Source organism: Lampetra fluviatilis, chromosome 41 (genome assembly GCF_964198595.1).
Source record: "Lampetra fluviatilis chromosome 41, kcLamFluv1.1, whole genome shotgun sequence".
NCBI lineage: Eukaryota > Metazoa > Chordata > Hyperoartia > Petromyzontiformes > Petromyzontidae > Lampetra > Lampetra fluviatilis.
This window is the reverse complement of record NC_136315.1, coordinates 11,118,953-11,141,627: the sequence shown is the minus strand read 5'-3', so window position 1 is coordinate 11,141,627 and position 22,675 is coordinate 11,118,953. Positions and strand designations below refer to the sequence as shown.

The 22,675-nt window shown below is 48.3% G+C and overlaps 1 protein-coding gene across 1 annotated transcript in view; it reads left to right on the top strand.

The window, feature by feature from the left end:
* Positions 1-22,675, top strand: part of LOC144946561 (annexin-B12-like) — a 52,777-nt gene that overhangs the window by 23,057 nt on the left and 7,045 nt on the right. The window contains exons 3-12 of the mRNA XM_078875571.1: positions 1,767-2,019; positions 2,921-3,040; positions 4,093-4,244; positions 5,692-5,815; positions 6,574-6,668; positions 7,184-7,297; positions 13,752-13,922; positions 14,487-14,657; positions 22,068-22,143; positions 22,554-22,666. Of these exons, the coding sequence (XP_078731697.1) occupies positions 1,767-2,019; positions 2,921-3,040; positions 4,093-4,244; positions 5,692-5,815; positions 6,574-6,668; positions 7,184-7,297; positions 13,752-13,922; positions 14,487-14,657; positions 22,068-22,143; positions 22,554-22,666 (1,389 nt within the window). The remainder of the gene's footprint in view (positions 1-1,766; positions 2,020-2,920; positions 3,041-4,092; positions 4,245-5,691; positions 5,816-6,573; positions 6,669-7,183; positions 7,298-13,751; positions 13,923-14,486; positions 14,658-22,067; positions 22,144-22,553; positions 22,667-22,675) is intronic.

Below are 22,675 nucleotides of genomic sequence, written 5' to 3'. Positions count from 1 at the left end.
CAGGGGGGTGAGCTGGAGTGAGTGGGGGTGATGCAGGGGGGTGAGCTGGAGTGAGTGGGGGTGATGCAGGGGGGTGAGCTGGAGTGAGTGGGGGTGATGCAGGGGGGTGAGCTGGAGTGAGTCGGGGTGATGCAGGGGGGGTGAGCTGGAGTGAGTGGGGGTGATGCAGGGGGGTGTGCTGGAGTGAGTGGGGGTGATGCAGGGGGTGAGCTGGAGTGAGTGGGGGTGATGCAGGGGGTGAGCTGGAGTGAGTGGGGGTGATGCAGGGGGTGAGCTGGAGTGAGTGGGGGTGATGCAGGGGGGTGAGCTGGAGTGAGTGGGGGTGATGCAGGGGGGTGAGCTGGAGTGAGTGGGGGTGATGCAGGGGGGTGAGCTGGAGTGAGTGGGGGTGATGCAGGGGGTGAGCTGGAGTGAGTGGGGGTGATGCAGGGGGTGAGCTGGAGTGAGTGGGGGTGATGCAGGGGGTGAGCTGGAGTGAGTGGGGGTGATGCAGGGGGGTGAGCTGGAGTGAGTGGGGGTGATGCAGGGGGTGAGCTGGAGTGAGTGGGGGTGATGCAGGGGGGTGAGCTGGAGTGAGTGGGGGTGATGCAGGGGGTGAGCTGGAGTGAGTGGGGGTGATGCAGGGGGTGAGCTGGAGTGAGTGGGGGTGATGCAGGGGGGTGAGCTGGAGTGAGTGGGGGTGATGCAGGGGGGTGAGCTGGAGTGAGTGGGGGTGATGTTTGGGGGTGAGCTGGAGTGAGTGGGGATGATGCAGGGGGTGAGCTGGAGTGAGTGGGGGTGATGCAGGGGGTGAGCTGGAGTGAGTGGGGGTGATGCAGGGGGTGAGCTGGAGTGAGTGGGAGTGATGCAGGGGGTGAGCTGGAGTGAGTGGGGATGATGCAGGGGGTGAGCTGGAGTGAGTGGGGGTGATGCAGGGGGGTGAGCTGGAGTGAGTGGGAGTGATGCAGGGGGTGAGCTGGAGTGAGTGGGAGTGATGCAGGGGGTGAGCTGGAGTGAGTGGGGATGATGCAGGGGGGTGAGCTGGATTGAGTGGGGGTGATGCAGGGGGGTGAGCTGGATTGAGTGGGGGTGATGCAGGGGGTGAGCTGGAGTGAGTGGGGATGATGCAGGGGGTGAGCTGGAGTGAGTGGGGGTGATGCAGGGGGTGAGCTGGAGTGAGTGGGAGTGATGCAGGGGGGTGAGCTGGAGTGAGTGGGGATGATGCAGGGGGGTGAGCTGCAGTGCGTGGAGGTGATGCAGGGGGGGTGAGCTGCAGTGCGTGGAGGTGATGCAGGGGGGTGAGCTGGATTGAGTGGGGGTGATGCAGGGGGTGAGCTGGAGTGAGTGGGGGTGATGCAGGGGGGTGAGCTGGAGTGAGTGGGGGTGATGCAGGGGGTGAGCTGGAGTGAGTGGGGGTGATGCAGGGGGGTGAGCTGGAGTGAGTGGGCATGATGCAGGGGGTGATCTGGAGTGAGTGTGGTTGATGAAGGGGGGTGAGCTGTAAACATATTTTGTGCTCATTAACTTTAAACTAAACTCATGTTTTAGTGTTAAATGCTGGTTCGTTATGACGTGAGCCATTGGAATATTAACATTCATATTTTGGCATGCACTTCTATTGTTTTCATGTTGCCTTCATTATTTATAAGTAGCTTAGGCCTCCTTGGCAACGGAAACGAAATGTTCTCTTCTGCAATGTAGATAATCGGTCATTGATTTTTTTGTCCTGATGCTGTAATTACCCGTGCTTGTGGATGGGTGACTAACCTGTTGTGTTTGTTATACAGCCACAGGGTGGGCAGACTTGGGGGACCCCGGGGGCGCCTGTACAAGACCCCTATGGGGGAGCGGGTGGAGCCTACCCTCCCATGGCTGGCGGGCAGTACCCCACCCCTGGGCAGCCACCTTATGGAAGTGGGGGATACCCCCCAGCACCTGGGATGGATCAAGCTGCATGGGGGTACCCCCCACCAGGTGGCGCCGGGGGGTACCCCCCCCCAGGGGGCACGGGCGGATTCACCGCCTACCCTGGTGCTGGTGGTAAGCGCTCTGCATACTTCGCACTGGTGTGCAGCAGGGTACAGATTTCGGGGCTAGCACTGTAGCACAAAGCCGGGTGGCTCGCAGGGGGATGGTTGCAGAGTTCAAATCCTGGGTTGTATCGGCCCATAATCACTCTTGCATAAATAAAATGAGTACAATTTTTCTAAGAAGTCAACAGTCCTTTGGAGAGACTCGCTCTCAGCATTGTAATATGTAATTTCTCACCACTGGCTCTGCTAGGCCATAAATGGAACATGGTCACTAGAGCCAGAACTTCTGAATGGCCACGCATAGTGCGCTCGCGTGCTCCGTCATTTGTTTTCACTCTGTCCGCTCATTGTTCCTATTTACTTGTAGCAGCTTGAGCTCATTCCCTGGGTGATTGTGAGCACAATCGTTGCTCCATACTCCTGGCCTTCAGAATTACTTTCTCCGCATATTCCACCTCTCAGTGTTTACCAGTCTTTTAAAATTAAGTCTTTCATGTAAAGAGCTCTCAATCTCTCCAAATGGAAACCGTCCTGTGGTGCGGTGTGATGTGTAAGTCGCTTGATTTACTGTGACCCCGATGTCTTCTCGGGTTTGTCTCGCTCGGCTCATTCCACCACTTGACGTGTGACTCCTGTATCGGAGTGAGATTCACTCTGCTTATCGGATATGATATCTGCAGTTAAAAAATTAGGAAATGCAAAGAGGACAAATGGTTCTAATTTACTTATTCGGTAAAATTGTCGGTTTCATTTTAAGGGAAGATATTTGATATTTGCAATACAAATAACACCAGGGAGGGAGCGCAGCTGTGGAGGTGAAGAGTGTGTCGTTGCTTCGTCTCTGCATCGCTCCACGTGTGTTTCTGTGCCTGTGCCCGTGCCCCCCGCCCCTCACCTCCCCCCCCCAGGCCCTGGTGCTGGCTTCGGGGCCCCGCCGGCTGGGTACCCCGCTGGTTACCCCGGCGCACCCGGGCAACCTCCCATCCAAAACTATGGTGGCGGTGGTGGTGGTGGTGGCGCTCCACCAGGTCCTGCATCTCTCTCATTGCACATTCACACTTCACTATAATAATTACATTTGATATTGCATCGTTCATGCAATACTGCATCTCAAAACGCCGTACAAAAACCACAATTTTATGTAGTGAGTTCAACTGAGTCGTAGATGTCCTCTTGGAGGCAACACATTTATTTAACACCAACACATGGGGTAACAGAATAACAATCTATGGTGGTGACCACCAGGCTAACTACACTAATTACAACGTAACTAGCTACAACGGACCGGACCACAGCTCGGGTTCAGGTCCACGTGTTGGAGACTCGGTAGGACGTAGGACGTAGACGAATGTTTTTTCAGGATGAACAACAACGCCGGTCCCTCTTGGGGACCCGGCTTATAGTCTCTGCTGTGTGGCCGGCTCCGCCCTTGGCCACGACCACCTTCCAGAATCCTCGAGCAGGATCTGGACCCCGATCACGTGACCACCCCTAGCCCCCACTTGGGGCCCCTTTGTAGGCTTAACTGGTCACGTGTCCTCTCGGGTCAACCAGAGTGCCATGGCCTCGAATAACCTCATTCCTACAGCCGGCACTTCCACACCCTATCATGTAGGGCTGGTACTGCACGCCGAGCATGGTGCCATCCAGCACTATCAATCGGCGCTGACCGAGCCCCTCTAGGGCCAGTACTACACCCACACCATAGTGGTATCCGCGATGTCAATACACCAACGCCGTGCCTCCCGAGGGCCGGCACTACACAGTGGCATCCCGCGATGTCACTACATATATATATAGCCTCTCGGAAGACACATGGCACACCCAAACTAAGGTTGACTCAATTTAAGGCTGTAATAAACAAAAAGGTTTTTTAAATGGGACTTAAATATTGGAAAGGACTTAAGGTGCTGACTATGGAGTGGGAATGCGTTCCATACCATGGGAGCTGCAGATGGGAAGGCAGAATGCCCATCCCACTGTCTTGCGTTAAATTTTCGGCTGAACGAGTGCAGTGCGATGCTCTCATTCACCACGGGAGAGCGAGAATATGCATCTGTCTGTGTACTCTCTGGAACAGGGTCCTACCAGCCAGGAATGCCGGGCGCCCCTGGTGCCTACCCAGGGCCTGCTCCACCGGCACAACCCACGCCCAGCCCGGCCCCTGTGCCACAGCCAAACCCCTACCCTGCCCCGGCTCCGGCCCCTGCCCCGGCTCCTGCTCCTTACCAGGTCGGTCACTGGTACCGTTATCTCAACAGCATCTTCATATGCCGATGGAGAGTACTTGTGATCGTCGCCATTGCTCATATAAAGTCCCATGTATTGTAGTGGATGTGTCTTGACATGAGTGGTATTGCCTTGTATCTATAAATACAAAGACAAATATCCCTTGTATAGCCTTTAACAGGTGTATAGCCTTTAACAGGTGCTGTTAGTGAGCACCAATGAAGGCAAGTAACATACTTGTCAACCCCTTATTAGTGCCTATCTCAGTGGAGACCAATTCATACCTTATTGGTCATTCATCCTCCAAAGTCCCATCACAAGGGAGAAACACAAACAAATAGACAAAATTATGTTACTAAAAAAAACTGTTGGATGTATACATTTTATAATTGGTGTCAATGATGGTACGTATTATGCTACTGTCTGTGATCTTGCATGCTGATGCTGCTGCTTGCTTGATACGTGGATGCACACACTCATGTTGTAAATGTATAACAATAAACAGAAAATTATGAAGGGTTAAACACAATACACTATCAAGGGGAAAAAAACTAATTTTTATATTTTGGAACAGGCAAAGGAGGCCTCATGATGTAAATGCTTACCCCGAGCCCTCATTACTTTGATAATGCATTGTCTTTGAGTTGTGCGCGTTTTGGCATCATCTGGTCGAACACCGTATGAGACTACTAGGCTCTAAGGAAAGCTGTCTCTGGTGTGGACCAATCTATTTCAAGGACAATGCATACATTATCAGAGCATGTTTTTTTGTTAGAATTCTGACTGCAGGTATTGTAGTTAGCGTAAACATGATTCCTTGTAAAAAGGTTTCAGTTTTGTTGCCAGAAAAAAGGGGAAAAAGATTATTATTATTAGATCCCAATCCTGTTTGTACAAATTTGAGGATCAAATTTGTTGGCTGCTACAGGGATCACTACTCTCCACAGTAAAATATAAAAGCTGTCCCACGACTTTTTTGGCCGTATGATTTTTTTGCCCGTGTTAAAACGGCTGTACGCTGTACGGACCTGAAAACTAAATTTCCCTGTACAAGAATAATGGGTAAAACGTATGGGTTGCCAGGTATGCAGTAATGCCCATGAGGGAGTGGGTGGCCAGCCCCACGCCCGAGCTGCCTTTGTCTCCCGAGTGCTGTTTTTTACACACTGCACCAGGTGCTCATTTTGTGGAAGTCGACCTAGGGGAGGCCGAGGACCGGTTCTGTTAATCGTCACTTGTGTTGGCCCTGAGCGGGAATCGAACTCGGGTGGCCGGGTTCGTAGTCCAATGCTCCAACCGCAACACTACCGCTCCCGACATGTGCATATGCAGAGTGCGGTACATTCGTCACAGATGCTGAATAATTCCATAGCAGGAGCAGCCCGGGTCACCTAATACACTGATAGGGAGTGAATGGAGAGTAACGTACATCTGCTCTGTTCCCATGCAGCCAACTCCACCAATTGGAGGCATGGCCGGCCTGAGCCTGGGCCCCCAGGGAACAGTGAAGCCGATCGGCAACTTTAACGTCCAGGACGACTGCGAGATGCTGCGGAAAGCCATGAAAGGGCTCGGTGAGCAATGCACAGCCTCATAAGGGCTCCACCTCAAGCCGCTACTTCCTTCTCATGGTACTGTCATTTGGTAGCCAGTTTTTTCATGCAAATCACTTCTGTTCGCTGGCTACCTGGCTGGCTGGTTTGGTGTACGGTGGTGACGTCACCGCACACGTCTGTGTGATGCCATCACCCCGCATCCTCGCAGCGTTGAGCCGGGTTCATGCGTTGTGCTGACATCACGCCTCCTGTCCACCAGCTCTCTTCATAGCTCATTGGATTTTTCCAGTCTCAATAAAGATTCTGATGTATCCCGACCAAATGCGTGAGCAGTTCTAGTAACGTAAAATCCTATATACTGGCAGAACCGTTATAAGCATCCAGGCCGGCTAATGACATTACAATAATACAACTGAGCCTCAGAGAGGGTGGCCTGGACTTGGAGCGTGCTCGCAATGTGAGTGTGATTCACATTTTGTAGGTGTGCCAGGGGAATAGGCTCGTACAAGCATTGAGATTGTAGGATGAATGAGATTGTAGGATGCATATGAGGTTGTAGGATGCATATGAAATTGTAGGGTGTATTTAAATTGGTAAATGTAAACTGAAATGTAAACCAATTTACACCACTTTTCAAAGTCTGAGCTGAAAAGGTTTTTTTTAATCTTCTGACGACTGCGGAATAATTTTCTCTTGATCTGATGCTACTTTGAAGATCCTTTTGATTACTTTTTTACATTGGATCATCTGATAAGTGGTCATCTCTGCATCTGTAGGAACCAATGAGCAGGTGCTTATGGACTTGGTGGTGAATCGTTCTAATGCACAGAGGCAAAAGATCAAGCTTACCTTCAAAACCATGTATGGAAAGGTGAGACTACGCGGATAGAAGCACGTTCCCTCATGTTTCTGTATTGCCACAAAATACCAAATGCTACATTGTAATCCTTCTCAGGCTAGTGGTAAACAAATGCATGTGAAAAGCACAGTAACTAAACAGACTTCAGGATATGGGTAAAACAATCTAACTATTGCTTCATACGACAATGCTATTTGAATAGTATTGTATGATTTGCATGATCGTTGAACTGCTCTAAACGCTGCTTTATACAGGTAGGAACAAGTTCCACACTGCCCACCAGGGATTATTTGTCTGTCGTGCATAGCCACGCCCTCGATTTGTATTTCATAGAGCGCTTCGGGCGGGCTCAGCACCACGTAACGCGCCGCCCCACGCAGCTTGCGCCGCGTGACATGGATCACACGAATGCGCTGTCCAACCAAGTTCCTACCTGCCCACTCTGAAGGAACGTGTTTACCGTACCATAATCGTGGATACGGAAAGGATGTGTGTGTGCCACGTGCGTGCTATGTGTTTGTGCTTAGGATCTCATCCGCGACCTGCGCAGTGAGCTGTCGGGAAACTTTGAGGAGATCATGCTGGCGCTTTTCATGCCCACGACCTACTACGATGCCTGGAGCCTGCAGAAGGCCATACAGGTGCGACCGTGGGGCTCTTCAGATGCCCGAGTTTCATACACTCCGCGCAAATGTACAAACCACATCTGCCCCATGGTCGGCATGAAGGTGGTGGCATCAAGTTAATGATGTATGGATAAAGAAAAACTTAGTTTTGCGAGCACATCAGACCTGGTCTCTTGTTTTTGCATTAACTACCAGTCAAGTATCGAGTGGATTATAAGATCCTGCGACTGACCTACAAGGTTCTCAATGAGTTAGCCCCACAATATTTACAGGAACTTATCCACGTTTACTTTCCAACGAGGTCCCTGAGACCTACGGATCGCCTTCTAAGGACTCCGAGGTCAAGGCTCATTTCCTGAGGTGATCGAGCTTTTTTCAGTGCAACTCCCAGACTGTGGAACACTTTGCCTTTGGTAATAAGGTGATCAGAGTCATTAGAGCTACTTTTAAACCGGTCTTGAAAACTCACCTCTTCAAACTGGCCTTTACCCCCGAGTGCTGGCCATTTTACCCTGGTTCTGTTTACTTACTTTCCATACATGGTGGTACATTGGTATCTACGGATGAAATGTGCCTTACAAATGTCAATTACTATTCATTAATTTATCAAGCAAAACTACAGGAATCTGTTAAAGTTTATTATGTGTACATTAGTTTAAATTATTATACAAACATATGTCCAATATTTATATAATGTGTTATGTTAATGGGTAGACTCGTTCATTATGCCTCTTTACAAACAAGGACCCAAACACGATGTGACGGTTCAGATCCATTTGCATAACATCCGTTTGTTTTAAACTATTTGAGCAAATAGTGTGGGACTGTCAGATGCCAGTAACTTATTATCTGACAAGCAACACGGTTTACAGCCTGGTTTTCCTTGTGATAGTAACACTTTAGGTCCGATGCAAAATATTGTCAATGGCATTGATAATTGTAATCCTTGTTTAGTGGGTAAGTAGGGAGAGAAACTTGCTGGAGGCAACACGTTTATTATAACTAAGGGTACATAACACAAAGGGGTAATGGCCCCTTACACCCTATACCCTATGGAGGTAGCCCCTCCGGACTAATGTGCCCTTACTCTGGTTATAGCTCTACCCTAGACTGGTAAGCTCTGAACCCGACCCTAGCCAGGGGTTCGGGTTCTGCCCTTTGGACTCTTCGCTGCAGGTCTTTCAGAGTGGTTTTTCAGATCTCCATATCTTCAGGTCTTCAGGTGGACGATGACCCGTTCAGAGGTCCGGCTTTTATAGCCGTTCCAGAGTCTCTCCGCCCCTCGCCACACATTCCTTCTCGAACTCTCTAGGGGGGGCCCTGGAATGTAACGGCATCCCCCCCAGCCCCCCTCTTAGGGTCTGGGGTCCCTGGTGGCCCAACGGCCCAACTCATCCCACCTATCCTGTCTACCACTTTCTGTTGGTACATGTCCGCTACTGCAGGTAAGAATCAATGGTGATAACCATACCGCCTAACAATGGCACTATACTTGCAATGCAATAATTGTTGACTCGGAAAAGGCATGTGACATGGTGCCCCATCACTTGGCCTTAATTAATATGTCGAATCTGGGTATTGACAAGAGTATTTTTTTAGATAAAGGCATTTCTGTGTTATAGAGTTCAGAAGGGACAGGGTAGGAAAAGCCCTCTCTGATGATGCCCCAATAACACCTTGAGTCCCATAGAGCAGTGTTCTTGGAACTGTTACTGTTCCTTATTTTCATAAATGACCGAACACCATGTGGCCCTAGCTTGCTTGATTAGTCCGTTTGATGGTGATGCTATTGTAATGAAGCACTTCCACGACGACTGTAGACTTGTCTTATTAAATCCTTTATATTAAGTTCACTTGCTTGCTTGTTTGCGCGCTTACGACCGTGTAAATCTTTCGGTCGTTTTTTAACCCACTTCCCGTGATTCAATCGAGCTGACATTTTGCACACAGACTCGTTGTGCGTGACAATTTATTTTCGTGAAAAAAATGTTCCAAAATTTTCCACTTTTTGGGACAATTTTTTTTTCATGTTTAATTTAAAATACCAATGTGATAAAAATGAAACTCTTACTCAAGAAAAACAGAAATGAATAATAAAATAAAACCGATGCCATGCATATAAAGGATTTAATTTTTTAACAACTAGCTTTACTATCTGGCTTCGCCCGGGACTTGGATTCACCATGCCCAGCCGCCTTTGTCTCCCCAGTGGCGATGTTCACACCACACCAGTTATTCGTTTGAGGCTGAGTCGACCTAGGGGAGGCCCAGGACCGGTTCAAATAATCATCACCAGTGGTGGCCTTGAGCGGGAATCGAACTCGGGTCGCCGGGTTCGTAGCGCAGCGCGCTAACCATAGGTACACACACACGCGCTTGCTGCGGACACACAACTTTCAGGGTGCATACGGCAGTAAACGACTGATATAATAAAGCAATGCTGCGCGAAGAATGCCTTCGACCGGCACACATTTGTTTGGCACTGTACCCGTGCTACGGAGGGTTGGTGGGGGGGACATGAGCAGGCACACTGCGTTACGCTTCCACATGCGCGGGTCACATGACAGATGTGACGTCACAGCTCACTTCCCGTGCAAAAAAGATATGCATAATTGAGCCCCCCCAAATTTTTGCATGGTGTACAGTCTGGAAAGTACCCACATGGCAAATTTCAAGTTTGTTGCATGTCGGGAAGTACGCCAAATATTTTGAACAGACACACATAATCACAAATTTCCCTTTTATATATATAGATGACTACACAGCTCCGCTCTATCTTCCTGAATGGTTCCGCTCTCTCTCTTCTTGGCGTAACGCGCGCACTCCCTCGTCTACTGTTGCGGTGCGTCTCTCTCTCTCTTCGCACTCGCTGCTGGCTGGCGGCGGGCTTGGAGGAGAGAGGGCTCCACCCGTTACCTTTGGCCCAGATGGAACCCTTCCCTCTGATTGGATATGAGTAACCCAGCAGTGACGATGCAGCCCTTTGTCGTCCCTTAGGTGGCGCTCTCTCATTACATCACCCCCCCCCTCCCCCATGATGAAAAGACTAGCCGTCCCGACTCGGAACGAAGTTAGCACTGGTAATGAATGAGCGACAGTGCAGGAGTCGACGAGCAGCAGGGAACACACACAACGAGAGTATGAACAACAATGAATGCATCAAGTAACTAAACGAATACCGAATACAGATAAGAACAAGAACGATTAACGAAATCGGCCCGTCTTCGAACGGGTCCGCGACGCCGGACCTTCCCTTGCGTCAGCGTGCAGCCCCGAAAGGCCCGACTCGGCAGGAGGCAGAGCGGTCAATGGATTGTGCGGAATTGTCGTCCGCATCAGCAGTCAAGGGTTCGGCAGCTGTGGGCGGCAAAACAGAGTCCCTCGGGGGATCAATCTGCAACCGGTCTGGCACGTCGGACACATCAGACCCTGACAGGCCAATTTTTTTAGATGACGAAACGATGCGCGGAGGAAAGAACGGTTTCAATCGAGACAAGTGGACGAACCAACGACGGGATGCGCACGCACTGTGGATGCCGAACTTCAACCACCTCAACTGGCCCGTGCCACGGCCTGTCGATAAATGAGCATTACACTCTCAAATTGTGAACCGCTTTATTTGAGAGGTAGAGGGAGGAAATGCACACAGGAGACTGTCACCCTCACAGAGAGAGACAATGCAACACACACAGGTGACTGTGTAATCCTCACAGTAAGAAGGTTACTGCGGAAGCTCGGTGGAGCGACACCCTGAGAACACTGGACTTCTAAGGCAACTGCGAATGGGATAGCGGCGCAGCTTCTCGGCAATGCAAAAACAATTGGAAGTCGAAAACAAGAACGTACAGTAAAACAAGCCACAAAAGCTACTCTTCACCAGTGTCAAAACTCTCCTCTGTCTGCAGCTGTACTTCCAGAAAAAATAGATACCGTACTGGCGGTAACAAAGGCAGGTAAAGACGCAGGAATAAATGGAATTTACCCAGAATTCCTAGAAAATACCTAGGAAGTAAAGGAAGAACCTGGCTAGATTCAAAGCTTTTGTGACTGCAGAAATTACTCTTTGGTTATTTCGGTAAAGTCACGTATAACAAAAAAAAATAATAGAATACGACGTTTTGATTGCAACACAAGCAATCGTCATTTGGTACAAGTGAATGAGAAAACAAACCTTGTAAACTTAGAAATATAATGCAATACAACACAGAGTCGGCTAACATAACAGTCAACACCCTACCTGGTTGATTACGTTCTTCCAAAGATTGCTAAATTTGAGAGAGACAAAACACAGACACGGAGACACGTAGACATATAAGCAGAGAGAGACAACACAGATACACAGAGACACACACATGGGCACACAGAGAAACAACGCCTCTGTGTCGAGGCCTTAAATAGAGAGGGGGGGGGGGGTGAAGAGAAATTAGCATGTCAATAAGAGATTTGGAGCTTTCGTGACTGCAGGAATTACTCTAGGTTCTTTCAGTAAAGTCACGTAGAAATAAAATAAGAAAACAAACTTAGTCAAATTTGGAAATGTAATGCAATGCAACACAGAGTCGGTCAACACAACGCATAGCCTGGTTCCATTCTTCTGAAGACGATTGCTGGTGTTGCAATCGAAACGTCGTATTTTATTATTATTTAATTTCTTTATACGTGACTTTACCGAAAGAATCAAAGAGTAAGAACTTGGCTGCCGAAACTTAAAAAAAAAAATCATCGCCACCAGTAAGCTTACCAAGACTTTGGAGAAAAACAAAAGTCATTGCTCTCCTCAGGCCAGGAAAACCTACTGATGACCCGCACAGCTACAGGCTATTCTCTATTCTTTGTACAGCCTACAAGCTACTGGAGCGAGTACTGCTAGCTCGACTTTCCTTGTTTGGAAGCCACCATGCCACCTGAGCAAGGAAGGTTTTTGGCCACAACAAAGCTGTTGTGACCAGATTCTCGCCTTAACATCACACATTGAAGCTGGCTTTCAGCATAAACAGAAAACAGAGGTTGCTTTCATAGACTTGTACTCTGCATAGCTTACGGTCTGGCGCCAAGGACTCCTCCCCTTTTAAACTTGCCAACACCATCAAGTGTAAAAAAACGGTTTGCCTCATCGCCAGTATGCTCAGCGACCAACAATTTCGCGTCCATCTCGAAAACCAGGTCAGCCGCCCACGAACTCTACAAATTGGCCTACGGTAGGGTCGGTATTAGCACTAGCCCTATTTAATCTTTACACCAGTGACATGCCGGCCACATTAAGCAGCAAGTTCATTTACGCAGATAATCTAGCACTGGCCAGGCAAGCGACGACACTCGGCGCAGCTAAAGACACCTTGAACACCGACCTAAAGAAATTGGGAGATTATTTCTACTTCTGGTGACTTAAGCCAAATCCAACCAAGACGGTGCCCTTGGCGTTGCATCTCAAAAATGCGGAGGCAAAATGTACTCTGAAGATCGAGTTTTGTGGTAAAACCATCACCCACTCCTAAAACACCATGGAGTGGTGCTCGATCGAAGTCTCACTTTTAGGCAACGCATGAAGCAGTTGAGTAACAAGATAAAAACCCGCACGAACATTATCCATAAACTGGTGGGAACGAGTTGGGGCTGTGATGCGCGAACACTACGGACTGTCACGATTGCCCTTGTGTTTTCGACGAGAGAGTATTGCTCACCTGTGTGTGGACGCAGCGCTCGCACTCGAGTTATCAACAGGCAACTGAACATCACAATACGTGCCATCTCAGGTACGCTGAAGTTGACGCCGACCCAGTGGCTCCTAGTGCTCACCCACATCGCTCCGCCATAAATTCGTTGTGAAACTGGCCGTCGGGAGTACCAAAAATATCTCCTCAACCCGCACCTTCCGATACATTGGAACACAAACCCAGTGCCGCCTGTTCGCCTAAAATCACGCCACCCCTTCTGGATCACAGCAGCCTCACTCCACGTCACATACAAATGAAGGCGGGAGTTGGAAGTAAGCCTGGATTGTGGCCGATGTCAAAAATAAACATGTCATACAGGACCCTACCATCAAACTTCCTGGTTTCAACCTTCCACGCTGCCAATGGTCGACCATCAACCGAATCACGACCGGGCATGGCCTATGCGGCCACCTGATCTACAAATGACACATCAAAAATTTGGCAGCCTGCGACTGCGGCCACAAATCCCAAACCATTGACCACATTGTAATCACCTGCTGTCTTCACTCCTTTTAAAGGATGAATGGACGAGATCCACTCTGCATTTGAACAGACAATTGAGTGGATAACAAATCTAAAATTACATTTAATATGCTGCTATTAAGCCATACAAAATAAATGCAAGACATGGAACACGCACAAATGACTTTGTGTAACCCTCACAGTGAGAGACCTGGAATGCACACAGATGGCTGTGTGCACTCCTTGTGATTTTAGCATGGTGAGTTATGCGTGTGTCCTGTGGTGCTGTGCAGGGTGCTGGGACCAATGAGAAGGTTCTGGTGGAGATCCTGTGCTCGCGCACCAATCAGGAGATCCGGGAGATTGTTTCGTGCTACAAGGACGAGTTTGGCCGTGACTTGGAGAAGGACATCAAATCGGACACGAGCGGACACTTCAAACGGCTGCTTATCTCCATGTGTCAGGTGTGGGAGTGACGAGGACTTACATTTCCTTATCGGGGGGGTGGAGTCTGTAACTAGCAGATTCAATAATTTCATTCACACATCATAATGGTTTTACTGCAGCATTGGACGAATTGGTAACGCGGGTTATTTTCCTTCAGAGAAACTATGTTGTTTATTCGTGGTGTTGGCGGGGTTGACCATTTCCCTGGGTCGAGAGAGGTTACACACACCACTGTAGTCGAGATGGTTATTAAAACATGTAACTGGGATTGAACTCTGCATTTTAGCAGAACGCTTCTACGATAATAAGTGACTGGCAACAACTCAGCACTTATATCACTTGAGTAACTGTGGCCAAGCGCTCAATGCAATAATCGTGGCTAACATGCATAAGTTAAAGAGTTGTTCCCACTGAAGTGTAATGTGGAATAGGAGCCTTCTGCTCTACTAAATATCACACACCCATTCCGGGTGTTCTTTAAGTGGTATTTCCTGATCATGTGTTTTGGAATGTGTTTTGGAATAACCTGTCAAATGCATGTGCGTGTGTGCATCCTGTGTGTTTGCTGTGTATGTGCCCAGGGCAATCGCGACGAGAGCCCTTCGGTGGACCTGGCACTAGCGCTCTCTGATGCGCAGAAGCTTCAGAGCTCCGGTGAGGGGAAGCTCGGCACCGACGAGTCGGCGTTCAACATGATCCTGGCGGTGCGCAGCTTCCCGCAGCTGCAGGCCACATTCCAGGAGTACATCAAGGTCAGAGACTGCGCACGTTTCTCTTGCTCATTCAGTCGCTTGTTGTTATACGCGTCGTACCACGCTGCTAGGAGTCATGGCCATCTCTGGCACCCAACACGGTGGATGACTACTCGCACTCCACGCCCCGGCCGCCAGGTGGCGCCGCCCGACCTAATGTCTCAATCTGGCGAGAGGGAGTGTGTGCCACCGTGGCTGGCCCACTGATGCTCTCCCCACTTGCTGCTGCTGTGGACCTGCTCGCACGAATGGGGATCCGGATCCGCCCACGGAGAACCAGCAGTCACGTGGCACCTGGTTACATGGCACAAGATGGCGGCCGTTGGCCCGTGGAGAGAGGTGGCTTCCCACCTCTCCCCACGGGCCAAGTGGACGGGCCTGTCCCACACTGCCCCAAGCATGTGGATAAATTGTGACTGCAGCAACACCCACACACGCACTAGGCCCCCCATTTATCCCGCTATGCTCCCACACACTAATACACATCAGGACACATGGCACTCTTTTCACTAATTTATTCAGGCCCACAGGGCCTGCAACATACACACACCTATAGGCTATGGGAGTTTAGGGTCTAGATTACGGATAGGCAGCGTTACAGTTTACTGAAGCTGGACACGGTGCCTGGCCCCGTCTGTATGTTGAACTTCTTTCGCACTGTACATAGCCAACGGTGCAAATCGGAGGTACGGCGCCCACACAACAACCGCCATGTGCCTCAGGAGGCCGCAACACCCACAGCGGCCACTCGGCCTTAGGGAAAATGCGTACAGGGGCCGGGTCTCCAGCGTGGCCTGTGTCGCCTCTCGGTCCCCGCTCCCTCAACATATGTTGTATGTGGATTGTAGAATTTTGTGTCGAACTAGGACCCGTATCTAACAGAGAGGGGTCCTTGCCTATAAACATATAGCAGTTCAGCAGCATTAGTTTTAGCAAGCCTGAATGCTAAAGAGATAATGAATGTTGAAACTGGTCCAGAGTTTGTTGAACCAATGCTGCTGAAAGGCCTTGTGACTGATTGGAATGTGTAGTATTGTTCACAGAGGCACACACACCCTGTAGCTGGAGGCAACAGGTTTATTTACACAACCCTCAACACTCGGGTTCTGTAGCTAGGTATAGCTGGCTGTTCATTATGTGCGTGCGGATTAGTGTAGCGAGCGGGCCAGCCAGCACACACGCTGTCTGACCCACGACTTCAACTACTCTAACCCGACGAGCGAAGCGCGAAGCCGGAGAGATGCGGGACCCCGAGCAAATCCCATCAGACAAGAACCTTGAACCCCGTCTGCCCCCCCCCCCCCCCATTATCCCCTGGCCATCGCCTCCCCCTCCCGTCGGCCACACCCACACCTTTGCCAATCAGGAGTCCCTGGCTCACAATCACGTGTCCCTGTGATTGTGAGCTGGGGACTCAGTAGCACTTCCGGAGCGTAGACAGTAATTACAGTAGTGACTTCATGTCACTACATATGTAGTGACGGTCACTGTGTGGTGGCGGGCTTACGAAGCCCGCTTACTGGGCAATAGTACCAGCCCTAGGGGGGCTTGGGTGAGCTGTTGTATATATTGGGTATTGAAAAATTTATAAATAAAAAATGAAAAAACGTGCCATAATCCGCAATTATGCTCATTTATGTAATTATGCAAAGTACTGTATGCTAATTAGGAAGGTGTAATTGAATTAAGTTGTTCTAGTGTATGCAATTATGCTAATGTATACAATAATTAGGCTTGCATCGTCTAGGGTTGTATTATCAATCGGGATAATACAATGAATTGTATGAAGTTATGCAAGTGTGATGTAAGTATGCTGATTAAGCTCGGCTTCGTTGTCTAGGGTTGTATTATCAATCGGGATAATACAATGATTCTCGCTTTAACTTTTACTGATTGTCTTAGTGTGGTTTATGTCAGCTCTCAAAATTCAGATCTGTCCGCAGAATACAGTTCTTATAATTAAGATTATTATGCATGAACTTAGGAAGGCACCACTCAGACACTTTAATATGCAAACTCTTATGCTAGGAATGTCAACACAGTACTCCTAGAGATGTCCTCATTGATCCATACATTTAACCCTCAATGATTAAGTTTGTTGAACTGGGTAACAGAACAATCGGTTAATTCCTCAGAGTAAAGCGAGCATACATGGCGATGGGAAAAAGTCCTTAAAAATTAATGTGACTATTCATACGAACAGCAATAAAGAAACATCTCCCGAAAGCAAAAGTAGACCTCAATTAATTAATTGGTAAGATTATGCAATTAACTAAATGTCTTGGAACAATGTTGTGCGGAAGTGTGCCTGCTTGTCTAGCAAATGTTATCAATTGGCTAAGGTCTTCTTGGTTCTTTTGGTAAAGTCACGTAGAAGGGAAGTAATAAAATAATAAAAAAAATTAAATAAAACCTAATAAAATAATTCTCACGACGTTTCGGCCACAACGCAAGCAGCCGTCCTCAGGTGAAACCAGGTCTGTCGAGGCGACAGCGTCTGAATGAATTAGCACACGTGCTTGGAGCATATATATAAGCTGGGTTGGAAGGGGGGGGGGAAGGGCGCCTTGACAAAATAATTTGCATATCAAGAGGAATTTAGCATATTTATGGGAAATGCCCCGTGCTCTCTGGCGATGCACGATGCGCTCGCAGCTCGTCCGCTGCTGCTGGTCCTCTGGATGCTCGCTTGGTCGATGCTTAGCGCTTTCCGCCCTTTCTCCAGGTTGATTGCTTGTCGTTGCTCGTCACTCTTTCTCTCTCACTCTCTCCTTAATCGTGCCGCTGCTGGGTGGGAGCTGGCACTCAATGTAGAATAAAACTTTTTAGCGATACTTCGTCTGACACATGGCTACTCGGCAAGCCGCGCCATTCTTGATTGCGGGGCCCACCCCCGGAGCCTGCCGCAGCAAGACTCAACTCTTTGCGTTGACTTCATAGACTCGTGGTTTGTGCTGATGCAGCTCCCTACCGATGTGCCTGTCACGGGGGCAGATTCCCGGAGCCTGCCGCTCGCAGCACCAAATAGTGTGTCATGTCTGCTTATATCTGAAATTCTCTCCCCTCGGCTCGCCCTCTCACAAAGGACCGGAATTCCTTTGATTTTTCTCTTAGCTTGTGGGAGAAGTTGTTCGTCCAGTGTACATGTGTGTATGTTCTGATTTATTAAGCAATCTGTTAACTCTCATCAAGGCCTGTTCCTGTCATGGTCGAGGTGTTACATTTTTGTCTCTCTCAAAGAGGGGCGCTGTGGCCTTTGAAGTCGTGTTCTCTCGTACCGGTTGGAAGTAAAAAATATTATTTTACCTCTTATAACTTGACACGTACCACTTTTTGCAGTTTTGACTCTGTAAGTGACTCAAGTTATGTTTGGAGCAGTGTTTACAGTACTTCCATTGTGGTTTGGAATTCCTTCATGGTGTTTGATATCTCGAGGGGAGGTGCCCTCCTTATGTGTATGTAATTTATTTCTACCACGTGCTTCTGGAAAACAAAAGGCGGTTGGGAGGCTCTCTCTATGGAACACATTATCTTGGTCGCGTGTGATTGACCTGTTTCGGCTTTATTCTCGAGTTATATCTCCAACCTCAGGATATCAAAATATAACTAAGTTTTGACTTAAACTTCCGTGACTGCCAGAATTCCTTCTTTGGTTTTTTCGGTAAAGTCGCGTAGATAGAAGAATAATAATAAAAATAAGGTGAATAACATTCATATTAAAATAATGAGAATAATCCACTAATGTAGATTATAGCCTGGTTCTTAGGTTTTTTCAGTAAAGTCACGTAGGTAAAAAATTAAAATTAATAAAAGTAAAATAAAAAATAAAATCACGACGTTTCGGAGGCAACACAAGCTTCCGTCTTCAGGTGGAACCGTCACAGCACGATAGCTGTATCAAGTAAATGAGAGATTCCAAGAGATACTCCCCCATATATATACTGGTTGAGGGGGGTAAGGTGCGGCTTGAGACTACGGCTAGTCTACATAACAAAGGTCTGAGCCTGAAGGGGGGGGGGGGTGCCAGAGTTGTTCAAAGTGCAACTGCTGCTAATGAGACCGAGCCTCTGCCATGTAGATGGTAAAAGCACAAAAGCAGTTCAGGAAGAAACAGCCTCCTGCTATGTTGTTTGGTGGGTAAAACTTATAGCAGGAAACCAATGTGTGAAAAAAGAAGCTAAACATGGTAAAACAAAACTGGCTGTCTATCAGTAACCTGTACAGTAACTCAAGAATAGTTGTCTGTCAAATAAGATGGTCCAAATATGTGTAGTTAAATCTTTTTTGCATGGTTAATCACATCTTTCCAATGATTACTCAGTTTGTACCCATCATCACGGTTGAAATTATGTCTGTGTTTGTATATTTGTATGGCTTCGTGTACAAACCTTTGATGGTAGCCAGGAGGTTTGCAGAGTACCTTGGTCTCGGAAAAGACAATTTCATGAGAGCCCACAGAGTTGTAGCAATGATCGGCAACGGCCGAAGAATCAGTTCTGACGTGTTTCAGATCTGACTTGTGCTCGCGGACACGATCAGAGACATGACGTTTCGTTTCTCCAATGTAGCAATCACCACAACTGCAACTCAGTTTGTAGACTCCAGGATACTGTAAGTCAGGAACGACATCCTTCACAGATGGAATCAGATCGCGGATTTTATGCACTGTACTGAATCGGACTTGGATCTTATGTTTGTTTAGAATTTTGGAGATCTTTTTGGTCACGCCTGCTATGTATGGCAACGTGATAGTTTTGATCGGAGTTTCATGTGGCTGTTTCTGTATGGTGGGAGAAACAGCTTGGCGGATGGTGCGGTCAGAGTATCCGTTCATCCTGAGGGCCCGATGTACATGTCTTAATTCACTGGCCAGGTGTTGTTGGTCAGAAATGCCATGAGGTCTGTGGTATAGCGTTTTGATGAGATAATTATTTTGAGATGGGTGGTGGTGGGAATCCGGTTTCAAGTAGGAATCTGTGTGGGTGGCTTTCCTGTAGACAGAATGTCCCAAGGATCCGTCAGGTCTCCTCTCAAATAGAATATCTAAGAATGGTAGTTTACCATCTTCCATGGTGAATCTGATGGATGGGTGTCTGGAATTGATGTGGTCCAAGAAGTGGTTCAATGCTGGGAGGCCATGTGGCCAAATGACGAAAGTGTCATCCACATACCTCTTCCACAGAGAAGGACGCAGGGTGAATGTCTGGATGGCGTCTGATTCAAACTTTTCCATGAACATGTTGGCTATCACTGGTGACAAGGGGGAGCCTATAGGGGTACCCTCATTCTGTTTGTAGAAGGTGCCATTCCAGGTAAAATAAGTGTTGGTGAGGCAATGCCTAACCAGCGCAGGTACATCCGAATTCAATCCATGTTGGACCAAGTCCTCAATTATTGTTAGGGTGTCCGGTACTGGGACTTTGGTAAACAGAGATACTACATCAAAACTGACGAGGATGTCATCAGGAGATAGTACCATGTCCTTGACCATAGATACTAATTGGGTTGAGTTGAGTACTGCCGAAGAGGTCTTGCCTGTGAAGGGAAGCAGAGTATCTGATAGAAACCGGGCTAGTTTGTAGGTAGGAGAGTTGATTGTCGACACGATGGGTCGTAGCGGGGTGCCTTCTTTATGGATCTTGGGAAGACCATAGAGTCTGGGAGGTCTTGCCGCCGATGGTTTTAGAGAGGGACGTTTGGTTGGTTCGATTAGGGAAGTCGAACTCGTGATAATTTTGTTGTTTTTTGTCGTTAGGCTATTAGTAGGATCGTTTTTATTTTTGGAGTAACTCCCATCATTAAGTAGGTCCAGGATTTTGTTGTTGTATGAATCTTTATCCATGATGACTGTGGCATTGCCCTTGTCTGTCGAGAGGATGACGATATCATCTCTCTTTTTTAGGTCTGCGAGTTCATTTACATTTTTTACCTACGTGACTTTACCGAAAAAACCTAAGAATATGAATACTTGCAGTCACGAAAGCTTCAAATCTAGAATTATAGCCTGGTTCTTAATCTGAGTGCAATCTATGTCGACTTTTTTCTTATAGCCAAGCTTCGAACTTTTATAGTTGAAAAGAAACCAAATAAATTGTGTTTGGTTCTCGCCACCTGGAAAGAATTGTGGCGCCCGTTGCTTGTACGTGGTATATAGCAGCCTTTAAAGCCCGGTAGAGATTTCCCCAGAATCTCATTAGTAACCCCCCCTCCCCTTTTTGCACCTGGGGTTTTATTACCTTGTATAGCTACTTCCTTGCCTGGTGTGCTGGTGAAAGGCAGCTGCCGTTTGCCCTAAGCGACACCGCGATTATGATAAAAAAATATATTGGCAGAATTATTCTTAATATACATTTTTGGAAAAAGGCCTATATATACAACAGAGCGCTGGTCAGCATGAAGGCACCACGTCCAGTATGCGGTGCGGGCTCCCGGTGAGGGAGCGAGAGGAAGTGCCAGCCAGCCAGGGTTACATGTGGGCATGATACACTGGTTAACCTGCCGACACTTGACTGGATGATATTGGAGGGGGACCATCGGTGGACGGGTGCCGCTGGGCAGTCACGTGATATAAAGGAGCTCTCGGGAGCCTTCGGGAAAGAGCTCGAGGAGCGGAGCCAGCCCCAGCCCAGGCCAATATAACGGGGCCCCGTGCGGGGCTCCGGATTCTTCGGGTTGTTGGTGATGAAGCCTCTAGCCACGTGGTCTGGGACCTAGCGTGTAGTCCGGGCTGGGATAGCGAACCATGTCTAGTTCTGCCATAGCGTGGCTAGATGAGCATTCAACACCCAAGTGTAGATTGTGTTATGTTATGTTGATTATTGAATAGTGTTGCTCCCAAGACAACGTCTGCGACTCAGTTGGACTCACTACACATGTAAAAAAATATTTTTTTATTAATAATATTATACGGACGCACAGATATGTGGAGATTTGTTTGCTACTTTTTCATGTTATATTCTCCCCACGCTAAGGATTATTTTGTGTTCTTCGTGATCGACTTCTGTTCCCCACAGCCTCCATGTGCGACCAGCAGCTAAATTGACAATGTCAGGTTGTGGTTTGCAAAGGGTTAAACTAGTGGCTAAAAACACAAACCTCGGTCGTATAAAACGTACTCATGAGTTGATTTGCTACCAGGGTTGCTGCGATTAGTGACCTAATCGATCAGCATAGACTGAATAGCAATACACTGTGCAATGGAAGTGATCGCCAGCTATAGCATCTTGACATAATTGTGACGTGTGGTTGTGCGTGAACTGAAATGCACTCTGCCGTGAATGTCAGGGGATGTGTTGAGCCTGGCGGCTTAAGGGAGTACTCTGTGGGAAAATTCATTTGTGAGGCAACGCTGTTTTCAGGCTGTGATGTTAAGCTGCACGTGTAATGGGTGGGGTGTTCCTTTCGTTACAGCTTTCTCAACGAGACATCATCAACACAATTGACAGAGAGTTCTCTGGGAACGTGAAGGACGGACTTAAGGCAATTGGTTAGTAGCACCCAGCAGCAGGCTTTCCTGTGCATGGATCCATTCACAACATGTACCCGAGCAACGACAGCTCTGCCTGAGCTTGAAGATATCGGTGCTTCTACCAAACCCCGATCAATATTCTGTTCCCCTCCAACTGGTTACTGCGTCTCACTACAAATATCACTTCGTACCTTCTCCACACTCGCGACCTGTCCCCTCTGCTTTATAGCCTTCCACCCTTCATCCTCCCAACTAACCGATACCCTTTGCAGATTTACCTCGGCACATTTTGACAGAGTTTGAGACCTTAATATAAACCGTATTAATGTAGTACTGCTGCAGTCCGTGATGAAGCAGCGGGGGAGGAGGGTTTAGCGCCCTTGCTGTACGTGGTGATGCTGACGAGCGTCGTGCGGTTTGTGCTGCAGTGCAATGCGCCAAGAACCGCCCCGTGTTCTTTGCTGAGAGGTTGTTCGAGGCCATGAAGGGCGCGGGGACCGACGACTCGACGCTCATCCGCATCGTGACATCACGCAGCGAGGTGCAGACG